The sequence below is a fragment of the Balaenoptera acutorostrata genome, chromosome 17, assembly GCF_949987535.1.
Source record: "Balaenoptera acutorostrata chromosome 17, mBalAcu1.1, whole genome shotgun sequence".
Lineage (NCBI taxonomy): Eukaryota > Metazoa > Chordata > Mammalia > Artiodactyla > Balaenopteridae > Balaenoptera > Balaenoptera acutorostrata.
This window is the reverse complement of record NC_080080.1, coordinates 73328736-73343139: the sequence shown is the minus strand read 5'-3', so window position 1 is coordinate 73343139 and position 14404 is coordinate 73328736. Positions and strand designations below refer to the sequence as shown.

At 38.6% G+C, this 14404-nt stretch overlaps 1 protein-coding gene and 1 long non-coding RNA gene across 2 annotated transcripts in view; one reads left to right on the top strand and one right to left on the bottom strand.

The window, feature by feature from the left end:
- The first annotated feature begins 31 nt into the window (after positions 1-31).
- LOC130705533 (uncharacterized) overlaps positions 32-14404 on the top strand; it is an 18909-nt gene continuing 4536 nt past the window's right edge. Inside the window, exons 1-2 of the long non-coding RNA XR_009005812.1 lie at positions 32-480; positions 4989-5084. This is a non-coding gene — a long non-coding RNA (uncharacterized LOC130705533). The remainder of the gene's footprint in view (positions 481-4988; positions 5085-14404) is intronic.
- Positions 12337-14404, bottom strand: part of TTPA (alpha tocopherol transfer protein) — a 20836-nt gene continuing 18768 nt past the window's right edge. The window contains exon 5 of the mRNA XM_057532171.1: positions 12337-14402. Coding sequence (XP_057388154.1) covers positions 14214-14402 — 189 coding nt within the window. The 3' untranslated portion in view covers positions 12337-14213. The remainder of the gene's footprint in view (positions 14403-14404) is intronic.

Sequence of the window (14404 nt, the reverse complement as noted above, 5' to 3'; positions counted from 1 at the left end):
GGCCGGGCCGGGGCCGGGCCGGGGCCGGGGCGGGGCCGGGGCGGGGCCGGGGGCTCCAGGGTACCAGAGGCCCCGCTCGCCCCATCACTGCGCCGCCGGTGCTGCCGCCGCGACCCCGCCCCCGCCCTGCCCCACCGCGCCTGCAGAGACTCGGGGAAGTGCCGGGCGGGCACGGGGCGGTCTCCAAGTCCTCGAATCTGTCCTTTCCGTTGTTTTCTGGACGTGACCTTAAGTCACCCAGAACTAACTGGGGCGCCTGGTCCAGCGGTCGAAGGGGAACCGCAGGGTCTCTGCCTGACCGAAATGGTAACCTGGCAGCAGGGGAAGGTGGCGAGAGGTTCTAGAAGTCGCCTGAGAACTTTGCGCCATCGGCAGCTCCTACCTAAAATCGTCGGGAGCTGCTAAAATCGTCTTTAGGAAGGCTGGCAGCCAAGTTTGACATCCCAGCGTTCCATACAAGGATGGACGGTGACTTGGGAGGTAATTTCCACATCTTGCCATTTGTGTTCAGGGTCGAGGCTTATGGACGATACGAAGGGAAGACGAGGGAAGGACGATGGATGCGAACACGTCCACGGACGCATCGCCCCAGCTCCGAACTGGGTCGGCCCACTGCTGGCATCGCGGCAAAGGGGCAAGGCCAGGCCAGGCCAGGCCCGCAGACGGTGCCTCCTAACTTCGCTGTTGACCCCAAGCGCAGACTGTCCTACAAACGGGGCAGAAAGGATGACTTGGGTTCCTAGTCATTAGAAGTTTTTTGAGGTTTCTGTTTAAAATTTTAAAAGAGATTTAGAAACACTAGGCATATTTTGGTGGGAAAGTAGATGAAAGACAGCTTTTTCTTTCTGCGTGAAAACCAAAATATAAAGATATGGCTTATACTAGGTGAGCGTTCCCACCTGTAAGGGTCAAATTCAGAATAAAATTGAAGAGTGTTTGAAAATCAACTCAATGCCAAGTATGGAGGATGCAAAGACGAATTGGACAATGTTTTCATAAGTTTACAATTTAGTAAGGAAAAAGAACAGGACTTGTGGAGAGAACGTATTTCAAGAAGAGTGAATGCAATATGTAGTCTGTTTTGGCAATAAAATAATGCTGCTGTAGAAGGGCATGATGAGTGATAAGCTCCATGGGTGCGGTTAAAGATGAGAAAAGCCCTACATTCTCAGCTGGTTTTAAACACGATTGAACAGAACCTTTGTAAGTGTGAATTTGTGGTACTGGAGAAATTGACTCTCCACATAGGAAAAAGTTAAAGTATTACCTGGCAAAAATACAAAAATAAATTCCAGGTGAGTAAAGATGTAAATGTAAAAGGCAAAATATTATACTTTGATAAGAAAATATAGGAGTGTATGTTCATGACTTCGGTGGTCAGAAGGATTTCATACAACATTATATTTTAAAAAAAGACATCTTAGTGGAAAAAAATCGTAGATTTAATGATGTCATAATTTGAAAACTTCTATGTAACTAAGTAAATTAAAGATAAGGCACAAACTTGGAAGGTATATTTACAAAATACAGAATTTCAGAAGTGTTCATTTCTAGCACATACTGAAGAACTAAAATCAACAAGGAAGAAAAACAACCTAATAGAAAAATTGGAAAAGAATATGAAAAGACAAATCATACCTTCACTAGTCATCAGGGAAATGCAGATTAAAGACAAGATAATATGTCACATCCATCAGAATGACAAAAATGTGAACTTAAGTCAAGGGTGTAGAGAAATAAGAATTCTCTTAACACTGCTGGTAGAATTGTAAAGTATTACAACTGTTTTTGAGAGCAATTAGGCAATATCTGGTAAAGGTGAAGATACACATATTCTGTAACACAAACACTTTTTAGACTTAGGTATGTACCCTAGAAAAAGGCTTGCATGTGTGAACAAATAAATATATACAAGTACGTTCTTTGTAGCATTTTTTGTAATAGTGAATTATTACATGCAACTTATATCATTATCAATAAAAGAATGAATAAATTGTATAATTAATAGATAATTATGATGCATGAAAATTAATAAGTTGGAGCTGCTTATGAACAGAGTTAAATTTCTTTTAATAAGAAATAAGAGGGACTTCCCTGGTGGTGCAGTGGTTAAGAATCCGCCTGCCAATGCAGGGGACACAGGTTCGACCCCTGGTCCTGGAAGATCCCACATGTCACGGAGCAACTAAGCCCGTATGCCACAACTACTGAGCCTGCGCTCTAGAGCCCGCGAGCCACAACTACCGAAGCCCACACACCTAGAGCCCATGCTCTGCAACAAGAGAAGCCACCGCAATGAGAAGCCCACGCACTGCAACAAAGAGTAGCCCCTGCTCTTCGCAATTAGGGAAAGCCTGTGCGCAGCAACGAAGACCCAATGCAGCCAAAAATTAATCAATTAATTAATTAATTTTAAAGAAATGAAACAACAGATAAGTTATGCTGAGGTCCAGAGGATTATGTCAACTACCTGAACCAGAATCTGTCCACACATCTTAAAAAACCCATGAGGTGTACAAAGAGTACAAATAAAGTTACACATGATTCGTGCGATACTAGGAGTTGGAGGGTATCACAGACATCAAATTACCAGAAAATTGGTAAGTAGCAAACTCCAGCAGGAGAAGGCTTCCTCCACTGCTGCAAGACTCTAGATGCTGAGAGTAGAAGATGCAAGGCTTCAGAGAATCTTGGAAAAAGAGGAAAGAGTAGTGGATGATATAGACAAAGCATAGGCAAAATCAAACCCTGAGAGAAAATGTCAAACATTAAGTGCCAAAAGACTGAACACAACCTGGGTCTTGGAAGGTTATAGTACTGGCTCTCAGGAAGGAGCCAGAGGTGGCAGCTTCAGATAAACATTGCTTCTGAGGGGGATGCAACTGCATTGACAAGGGGGTAGTGTCCTTTAAAAGCATGACGATGAAGGGAAAGAAGGAGGTAAGGGGAAAAATGAAGAGAAGTCATGCCAGCAACCCCACCTCACCTCCACATACACACAGCTGCCACCACTAAAAGCGTCTGTTAGAGGAATTGCACTTCACTGTACTGGCACAATAAAACCCTTTCAACTAGGAAGGGTCTACAAAAGGCCTATTTTTTTTTTTTTTTTTTTTTTTTTTGGCCTCACCATGCGGCTCGTGGGATCTTAGTTCCCCGACCAGGGATTGAACCTGGGCCCACAGCAGTGAAAGCACAGAGTCGTAACCACTGGACTGCCAGGGAATTCCCCAAAAGGCCTATTTTTAAAAGAATCAAACCAACACAAAACTACTCTGAGAAGAAAACAGAGAAGGTGAATGGTAACATTTCACCTAATGAAAATTCTCCTTCAAGAAAACAGACAAACAAGCAAACAAAACCATAAGACCAAGCTCCAAATTAAAATTAAATATCCTTAAGCAAGTGTTAGATAATATTGTGTACATATCAAATCTAGACCAGAAGTTTACAGCCCAAGAACAGAAATGGACAAAAATGGGATATAAGTTGTAAATATCTATACATATACACATAGATAAGATAGAAATATAGAGATATATCTTAACCCAAACAGAGATACTACTTAGCCCAGAAGAAAAATCAGGGGAACTGTTTGTAGTTGTGCAGAACTGGGAAAAATATTGGAAAATATAAAGTACATGCTTGTATCCCAGCACATGTGACATGTGCTGAGTTCTGGAATGGTACCAGAGACTGGGAAGGCTGAGTAGGAAAGGGAGTGAAACATTCAGTTGTCTTGCAGAGCATTGGAGATAAATTCCCATCGGAGGGGGAGGGAGCCTGAAACAAACACAAAACAGGTCTCCACTTCCAGACACTTGCCATATTTTGAAACTGCAAAGGGTAGGAACTAAGTTTAGATTTGCAAAAGGCAGAATCTTCAAGGCTAAGAAAAAGAAAATATCCAAGATACCAATCAAAAACCCAAGTGGACCAATCCTGAAGAATGGGAATGAACCGGAGATGGACAGAATCCTCCTAAGTCTGCAACCCAGCTCAAGACCTGATTGGATTTACTTGCCTTTCATGCTATCTGACAAAAGAAAGGAAGAGTCATCACTTGATGGGAGGTATTACCTGGAGCCTCTATTAGTTAAACACAATGTCCAACATAAAATGTTACTAAAAATATGAAGAAGCAGAAATATGTAATAATCTAAAAAGAAGGGTAAAATAGGAGACCCATAGATGGGAGTTAGAAGAAAAGACTTCTATTTTAATTTTGTATTGAAATATAGTTGATATACAATATTATGTTAGTTTTAGCTGTGCTACATAGTTATTTGATATTTGCATACATTATAAAATGTTCACCACAGTAAGTCTTGTAACCATCTGTCTCCCTGCAAATTTATTGCAATATTATTACTTATGCTGTGTATGACATCTGCATGGCTTATTTCTTATTTAAGTGGAGGTTTGTACCTCTTAACCCTCTTCACCTATTTTGCCCTTCCACCACCCTCCCCTCTGACAACCATTGGCTTGTTTTCTGTATCTTTGAGTCTGTTTTCATTTTGTTTGTTTTGTATTTTAGATTCCACATATAAGTGAGATCATACAGTATTTGGCTTTCTCTGTCTGACTTATTTCACTTAGCATAATACTCTCTAGATCCATCCATGTTGTCACAAATTGCAATATTTCTTTTTTTTATGGCTGAGTAATATTCCATTGTATATGTATACCACATCTTCTTTATCCATTCATCTATCAGAGGACACTTAGGTTGCTTGCATGTGTTGAGTATTGTAAATAATGCTGCAGTGAACATTGGGGTGCATATATCTTTTTGAAGAAGTATTTTTGTTTTATTTGGATAAATGCCCAGAAGTAAGACTGTTGGATCACATGGTAATTCTATTTTATTTTATATTTTGTTTTGTTTTTTTTGTGTGTGTGTGTGATGTGGACCATTTTTAAAGTCTTTATTGAATTTGTTACAATATTGTTTCTGTTTTCCGTTTTGGTTTTTTGTCTGCAAGGCATGTGGGATCTTAGCTCCCCGACCAGGGATCGAACCTGCACCCCCTGCATTGGGAGGCGAAGTCCCAACCACTGGACCGCCAGGGAAGTCCCAGGTAATTCTATTTTAAATTTTTGAGGACTCTCCATACATTTTTCCATAGTAGCTGTGCCAATTTACATTCTACCAACAGTGCACGAGAGTTCCCTTTTCTGCACATCCTTGCCAACACTTGTTATTTGTCATTGTTTTGATGATAGCTATTCTGACAGGTGTGAGGTGATATCCCATTGTGGTTTTGATTTGCATTTCCCTGATAATTTGTGATGTTGAGAATCTTTTCATGTGTCTGTTGGCCATTAGAATATCTTTTTTGGAAAAATGTCTCTTCAGGTCCTCTGCTCATTTTGAATTGGATTGTTTGGTTTTTTGATGTTGAGTTTGTATGAGTTCTTTATATATTTTGGATATTAGTCCCTTATTGGATATATTGTTTGCAAATATCTTCTCCCACTCAGTGGGCTGCTTTCTTGTTTTGTTCATAGTTTCTTTTATACAAAAGATTTTAGTTTGCTGTAGTCCCGTTTGTTTATTTTTCTTTTGTTGCTCTTGCCTGAGACAGATAAAAAAATAATTGCCAAGACCAGTGTCATAGAGGGTACTGCCTATGTTCTTCTAGGAGTTTTATGGCTTCAGATCTTATATTTGAGCCTTTAATCCACCATAGAATGAGTTTGGAGGTGTTCCTTCCTCTTCAATTTTTTTGGAATAATTTGAGAAGGACCTAACTCTTCTTTAAATGTTTTGTAGAATTCACCTGTGAAGCTACCTGGCCTGGGACTTTTGTTTTGGGGGAGTTTTATTATTACTGAGTCAATCTCATTACTGGTAATTGGTCTGTTCATATTTTCTGTTTCTTCCTGATTCATTCTTTTTTTTTTTAATTAATTTATTTATTGGCTGTGTTGGGTCTTAGTTGCTGTGCGCGGGCTTTTCTCTAGTTGTGGCGAGCAAGGGCTACTCTTTGTTGTGGTGTGCAGGCTTCTAATTGTGGTGGCTTCTCTTTGTTGCGGAGCACAGGCTCTAGGCATGCGGGCTGCAGTGGTTGTGGCACGCGGGCTCAGTAGTTGTGGCTCACGGGCTCTGGAGCGCAGGCTCAGTAGTTGTGGCACACGGGCTTAGTTGTTCCGCAGCATGTGGGATCTTCCTGGACCAGGGCTCGAACCCATGTCCCCTGCATTGGCAGGCAGATTCTTAACCACTGCACCACCAGGGAAGTCCCTGATTCATTCTTGAAAGATTGTACATCTCTAGGAATTTATCTATTTCTTCTAGGTTGTCCATTTTATTGGAGTATAGTTGTGCGTAGTAATCTCTTATGATCCTTTGTATTTCTGTGGTGTCAGTTTAACTTCTCCTCTTCCGTTTCTGATTTTATTTGGGCCCTCTCTCTTTTTTTCTTGATGAGTTTGGCTATAGGTTTATCAATTTTGTTTATCTTTTCAAAGAATCAGCTCTTAGTTTCATTGATCTTATCTATTGGTTTTTTTTTAATCTCTATTTTATTTATTTCTGCTCTGATCTTTATTATTTCTTTCCTCCTACTAACTTTGGGTTTTCTTTGTTCTTCTTTTTCTAGCTCATTAGATGTAAGGTTAGTTTGTTCATTTGAGATTTTTCTTGTTTCCTGAGGTAGGCTTATATCACTATAAAGTTCCCCCTTAGAACTGCTTTTGCTGTGTCCCATAGATTTTGGATCATTTTGTTTCCATTTTGATTTATCTCCAGGTATTTTTTTATTTCCACATTGATTTCTTTGTTGACCCATTGGTTGTTTAGTAGCATGTTGTTTAAACTCCATGTGTTTGTGTTTATGTGGTCAGAAAAGATGCTTGATATGATTTTAATCTTCTTAAACTTTTTGAGACTTGTTTTGTGGTCTAGCATGTGATCTATCCTGAAGAACGTTCCATGGGCACTTGCAAAGGATGTGTATTCTGCTGCTTTGGGATGAAATGGTCTATATATATTTATTAAGTTCATCTGATCTAATGTGTCATTTAAGGCCAGTATTTCCTTACTGATTTTCTGTCTGAATGATCTGTCCGTTGAATTAAGTGAGGTATTAAAGTCCCTTACCATTATTGTGTTACTATAAATTTCTTCTTTTATATTTGTTAATATTTGCTCTATGTATTTAGGTGTTCCTATGTTGGGTGTATATATATTTATAGTTGTTATATCTTCTTGTCGGATTGATCCCTTTACCTTGTGTAATGGCCTTCTTTGTCTTTTGTTACAGTCTTTGTTTTAAAGTCTGTTTTTTCTCATGTAAGTTTGCTACCCCAGCTTTCTTTTCTTTTCCATTTGCAGGGAATACCTTTTCCCATCGCCTCACTTTCAGTCTTTGTGTGTCTTTAGATGTGAAGTGAGTCTCTTTAGGCAGCTTATATATGAGTCTTGATTTTTTATCCATGCAGCCACTCTGTGACTTTTGATTGGAGCATTTAATCCATTTACAATTAAAGTTATTATTGATAGGTATGTACTTATTGCCATTTTAAAATTGTTTTCTGGTTGTTTTTTGTATTTCTTTTTTGTTCCTTCTTCTTTTGCTCTCTTCTCTTATAATTTGATGATTATGCCACTGTTATGTTTGGATTCCTTTCTCTTTTTTGTGTGTATCTGTAAGTTTTCGTTTTGTGGTTACCATAAAGTTTATATATAAACACACACACACACACACACACACACACACATATACATATAAGTATATTATTGTATAAATTACACATATATAAACACATATATGATTATATATTATATAGATATATGAATTATATATATATAATTATTTTAAATTGATGATCTCAAGTTTGAATGCATTATAACAACACTACCTTTTTACTCCCTCCCCTGACTTTTAATGTATTTGACATCAAATTTTACCTCTTTTTGTTCTGTGTATTGTTTAACTACTATTGTGAATATAGATGATTTTACTCCTTTTGTCTTTTAATGTTCTTACTAGTTTTATAAGTAGTTGATCTACAACCTTTAATGTATTATGCCTTTACCAATGAGATTTTTTTCCTTTCATAATTTTTATACTTCTAGTTGTGGCCTTTTCTTTTCCACTTAGAGAATTCTCTTTAACATTTCTTGTAAAGCTGCTTTAGTAATGCTGAACTCTTTTAGCTTTGGCTTGTCTGTAAAACTCTTCATCTCTCCTTCAAATCTGAATGATAACTTTGCCGGGTAGAGTATTCTTGGTTGTAGGTATTTTTCCTTTCATCACTTTGAATATAGCATGCCACTCCCTTCTGGCCTGCAGTTTCTGCTGAGAAGTCAGCTGATAGTCTTACGGGAGTTCCCTTGTGTGTAAGTAGTTGCTTTTCTCTTGGTGCTTTTAACATTCTCTCTTTATATTTAATTTTTGCTATTTAATTACAATGTGTCTTGGTGTAGACCTCTTTTGGTTCATCTGTTTGGGACTCTCTTTGCTTCCTGGACTTAGATGTCTGTTTCTTTCCCCAGGTTAAGGAATTTTTCAGCTATTATTTATTCAAATAAGTTTCCTGCCCCTTTCTCTTTCTCTTCTCCTTCTGGAACTCCTATAATGAGAATGTTAGTATGCTTGATATTGTCCCAGAGGTCTCTTAAAGTATCCTCATTTTTAAAATTCTTTTTTCTATTTTCTGTTCAGCTTGTGTGGTTCCCACTGCTTTGTCTCCCCAGTCGCCGATCCAGTCCTCCGTATTGTCTAATCTCCTGTCGATTTCTTCCAGTGTATTTTTTACTTCAATTGTTGTCTTCTTCATTGGTGCTGTACTGCGTGTATATGTGTGTTGGGTGTGCAGGAGTAAAGTTAGTCTGACACAGTGATGGGTGAGGGCAGAGTCAGCCAAGGGAGGCCCAGACACATCAGTTCTGTATAACATTCCTGTGGCCAGGGGCTGAGTCAAGCTGAGGTAAAACAGTTGCTCACAACCTTCCCCAGAACTTCTCTGTTGACTCCAGACGGGGCACCTGCCTACCTGTCAGGGAATATTGGGTGGCTTCTATCAACAACAAAAACTGGACAAGTAAAGAGGTTGATTATTCTGGCTATTGCAATATAGACAGCTGCCCGGATCTGACTATCAGAGTGTGTCGCTCAGGAGGTTTTGCCTTAGACCTTCATGGAAAGGGGTGAACAGTGGCTTCTGGGGGTTGTTCTGCAAGCAGGGGAGATCTCAGTCAGGTATCTGAGCAGGAAATGTTTTTCTCCGCAGTTAACACATTTCAGGAGGACAAAGAGTTCTAACCTTGCCTAACCAGTCATGACAAGTGGTTCTAATCATAGCTAATTACTAATGAGACATAGAGCAGGAAATTGGAGACCTTGTCAGCAGGTTTGGGCAAAAGAGAAAGATCTGTGTTTGTTGATCTTGTCAAACAAACATAATTTGTCTCAGAACAATGTAGGGATTAGAGTAATTTCTGAGGAATTTTGGCCAGAATACAAAATACACACACTTCATCTCCCTTGCCCCTTCCCCCCTCCACCCCTAGCTGCTGATTCTGAGAGGTCTTGTGTAGAAAGGGTGATATTTTTGGAAAAGGTTGGTGTGCCTAGAAATAGAGACACAGATGTAGAGAACAAACGGACACCAAGGGGGGAAGGGAAGGGTGGGATGAACTGGGATATTGGGATTGACATATATACACTAATATGTATAAAATAGATAACTAATGAGAACCTACTGTATAACACAGGGAACTCCACTGTACAGTAGAAACTAACACAACACTGTAAAACAATTATACCCCAATTAAAAAAAAAAAAAAAGGTTGTTGTGCCTAGCGTATAGGTGGGGTTAGGAGTCCTGCAATTTAAGGATGGAAAAACAGATTGGGCCTCATTGTGAAGGGCCTCAGGTGCCAATTAGTAATTTACCCGCGTGCAGTGTTGCTCTGGCGAAAGTTCAGAGAATGAAATCTTGCAGAAAAATAACTGCAGCAGTGGAGGGGTATATAAAGGCAGGACCAGTGAGAAGCTGGTAGTCCAACAACAGAGGCTATGACAGCAGGTAGGATGAGAGATGATCAGCCTTAGAAATGGGTCATGGTCAGATATTTTCAGGTAGGACTGATAGAATCTGGTGGCCATTGAGCCCTGTGGCCTGTGGAATTGGGTCTATTAGGAGCATGGTGGCGTTGCAGAGAGCGTGGACTTTACAGCTTGGCTGGCCGAGTTCAGTATGATTCTGGCATTTACTAGCCCTGTGATTCTGAGCAAGGAACGGACACTTTCAGAGTTGAGTTCTCTTCTGTAAAAACAGGCATAATGCCACTTACTTCTTTTTTTTCCACGAAGATTGAATGACACATGTATGTGAATCTAATATAGGGTCTGGCACAAAATAAGCAATTCATACATTTGAGTGCCCTTCAGCTGACAATCAAGGCTTCCCATATTTTGTTTCCCAAGCATCCTTCTAGGCAGAAGGCCCACGCTCCTGTACCATTGCCCTCCCTCCAAAAATATAGGCCTACGTACGATTTCTCAGACATGACCTACTCTTCCTGATCTCTGAGTCGCTGCTCATGCTATTTCTTTGCCTGGACTAGCCTCCCTCTCCTCACTTCTGATTGCTCTCTGAGGGAGTCAATTCTTCTTAAAGGCTGTGCTTCAAATAGTACCTCCGCTAAAAACACATCCTCTAGATCCCTGGGTGGAAATGATCTTTCCTTCTGTTAAAGTCCTAAAGCACTTTATTGCAACCACTCTAAAGATTCTTCCACTCTACAGGTATCCGCTGCTTTTCGAAAGGCTTCACTTTTGCAGAAACCTACATTAGTACCTGTTTTCACTAACCGAAAGAAATCCCACAAGGATTTTTGCTTTTACAAAAAAAGGCTAAAAGCCAAAATAGCGCTCAGTGTTTGTTTTGCCCTGAGCCATTGTAGAGGCAGCACCACCCAGAGCAGTGAGAGTGACACGGCCAAGCTCCTTCCTGGAACCACCCTCAGCATCCAGCATCCAGCATCCAGAGCTTTAGAACTGGGTCTATGAGCACCTGTGCTTTCTCTCTGTTTATTTTGTGCATCCGTTAGTGTTAGCCCATTTTGGCTTAAGCAAGGTTTGGTAGGAAAGCTCTACTCTCAGATACCAGGAGAAACCTGTACTGCACTTTACCTGGCTATTTTGGTTTTTTTTTTTTTTTTCTTAAATATCCATTTATTTTTTAATTAATTAATTAATTTTTGGCTGCGTTGGGTCTTCCTTGCCGCGCGCGGGCTTTCTCTAGTTGCAGCAAGCGGGGGCTACTCTTCGTTGTGGTGTGCAGGCTTCTCACTGGGGTGGCTTCTCTTGTTGCGGAGCAGGGGCTCTAGGCATGTGGGATTCAGTAGTTGTGGCGCACGGGCTTTGTTGCTCTGCGGCATGTGGGATCTTCCCAGACCAGGGCTCGAACCCGTGTCCCCTGCAGTGGCAGGCGGATTCTTAACCACTGTGCCACCTGGGAAGTCCTACCTGGCTACTTTGGATAAGTATTTTCTCTCTTCTAGGTAGCATCCAGTTAGTTTTGCTATTCACTATAGTACTTAATTCAATGTATAGTGTTATCAAAAGTAGATATTTAATAGACTGATATGATTGACTTGGATAGAGAAGAGGCGAGCAGTCAATCAAGTGCTAGCCCTGGGGGAGGGAGAAGGACGGGACGTGCCCTTGCCAACCAGAACGTTCGTGGGGAGGCACCGCTGCCAGTCCTCATTTTACTGCCGTCATTCTAGTTCAGTCTTTGTAACTCATAATTCCTCCACAGCATCTAGGCGGGGCAAAATTCATCACATAAGGCCAGGAGGGAGTGTTTCAGACAACACCACCTTACTAGTTTGTTGAGTTTTGTGTTTGTCCGTATGTTTGACCTGTTTCGTGAGCTACTGGCTTAATCTAGGTGGGAGACAAAGATATTCTTTGCTCCAGGACTTAAGTGTTATTTCTGTAAGAAAAATATAATTTGACAAATGAAATCATGATCTGGGCTCACAGCAGTTTCAGCATCCAATTATCTGATTTAGTGACACACTCTGGCTTTTCTCACTTAGAAGTTTTAACTTCTGAAGTATGCATGGCTTAGTTTTATGAAATTAATTTCGGGTCCCTTTCAGCACAAGAAGACAGGGGAAGATGGTATTGAACCTGAGCGGCAGGAAAACCAGTCTGCAATTGAAACGTTTAAAGAAAACACTGGCGTTTTTGTAATGGACAACTAGATGCGATACTTTTTTCTTAACCTCTTCTGTGAGGAAAAGCAGTTTTTTAAAAAGAATGCCTAATATTCATACTTAAAAATGAAAAACAAACAGCTATGGTTTGTGTGAAAAAGATCTTTATTTTGTTTTGAACAATATTAAAACAAATTATCGGGCAGTTCAGTAACACAATGAGCACATGTTAGAGTTAATCTTTTAAAAGGCATCTCTGGTGCAATTACAGTAAAGTAATAGAGACAATTCAATAGTTATTTATCTTGCCGCCTTATAAAACTGCCTGTTCATTTTACATTGTTCTTTTAATGTTCTTCAGTGAATCGCTGCATTTCATAAAAAATTCAAAGTCCTATCATGAAATGTACTTCTATTGATTGACTTACTTTAATCCTGTTTACTGTTAGTAACATCATCAATGAATCATATTTAAAAGACATTTTAAAATACTATCCTTTATTCTTGTGCTAAAGTAATCATTCCTTCACAGAGTCAGAAGAAAGTGTTTTAAGCACCGAAATGTGAATGAAGTAGAACTTTGTGATGTAAACCTTCTAGGAATAAAAATTGGGCAAACTAGAACTTTTTGTTGTTGCTATTATTTATACTTTTTAAATAGTTTTATTCTGCTGTCATTTTTAATTATACAATTTTAAATTTTGTGATTTTGTAAAGAAGATTTTAACATTTTTTAGAAAACAGGCATGATCTAATATTTTAAATTAAAATTATAATGTAAAGTTACCTTCCCAATGCTAAATCAAAATCAAACACGTTCTCTAAAGAACATTCACAATCACTCTCAATTTTTCACAGATATATGTACAGAGAATCATAAGTATCAGCTCATCTGATTAGAATAATTTTCTTATAAAGAAAAACACCCTTTACATATTCTTTCACAAAGATACTATTGTATGATTAATGTTGAAACCCAACTAAGCTAAAAAATGTTTAGCAAATTTTGTACACTGTGTTCTTTCATTTTTAAGTTTAAAATAAAATTTAAAAATTATAAAATACTATAAAAATTGTCATAAGTTGAAAGCTATATTGACATATCTTTCTCAATAAATGAAATATGCTTTAACATAGCTACAGTACAAACAGCACGTTTTAACTCCTGATTTTTTTTAAAGTAAATATGAATTGTAGGATTTGGCTAGAATGTTCTGATAATACAGTAAAACCCAAATTTCTTCATGCATAATCTGAAAAGTTCCAGATGTAGTTGACAGTGATTTTAAAATGTAAACATTTCCTTTCCCTTGTGTAGTTGTGTTACTGTTCAATTAAAAATAGAGTCCATGTATACGGCAACCAAATATTATTCCACCTCTGAATCTCTATGTAGTTAACTATATCAACATGAATAATTTCATAGAGATCTATTGATGCTACACATAAGAGCTTATGGCGTACAGACTCTTCAATCAAAAGTTTCTATTGTGCAAATATGGTAAAATAGAATTTCCCTGAGGTGAACTACCTTGCTGGCCCACAGAAATAACTATATAAAACTGTATTCAGATTTTAATCTGAATTATAGTCTATCTGACACGCACCCAAAATGAGTGTGAATAGATTTTTATAATCGGTTGATTTGTGCTAATATTTCTTTTCAGTGGACTATTTATTCATTTATAATCAAACCAGTGTGACCAGAAAAGTTGTTTAAAATAAAACTTTTGAGAAACACACCAAAGTGTACATGAAAAGGTACTTTAGAGATAACTTTCTTCCAAGTGCAAAAATCAGGAACCTCTTCTATGCTTTTAAGGTATACTAATATTTAATTACTTTAAAGGTAAAGAAAAGATATTTAAAAAGTAAAGAAATTTCCCAAATACCCATGTTGCTCAAGTTAGAAGATTTTTACATTGAAAAAAATCAATCGGAAAAGCATTAGTTTAATGATTCTTTTTCTTTCATTCATATAACCAGGTAGGATCTTACTCATGTATTTTTAACTAGGAAGTCTTTCACATTAAATAACTTCTTCTCCTTTAACGGTCTGTGAAATGCTGCTGAGATAATTTTCAGACTTCATTATAAAATTTGTCCACTCCTGACAAATGTCCTCCATGGAGTATTCTTCACCACCGTATTCCACTGGAAGAATGTCTGGGAAATGCTGATGTAAACTTTGTTTGTAATTGTCCCCATGCATATGAATCT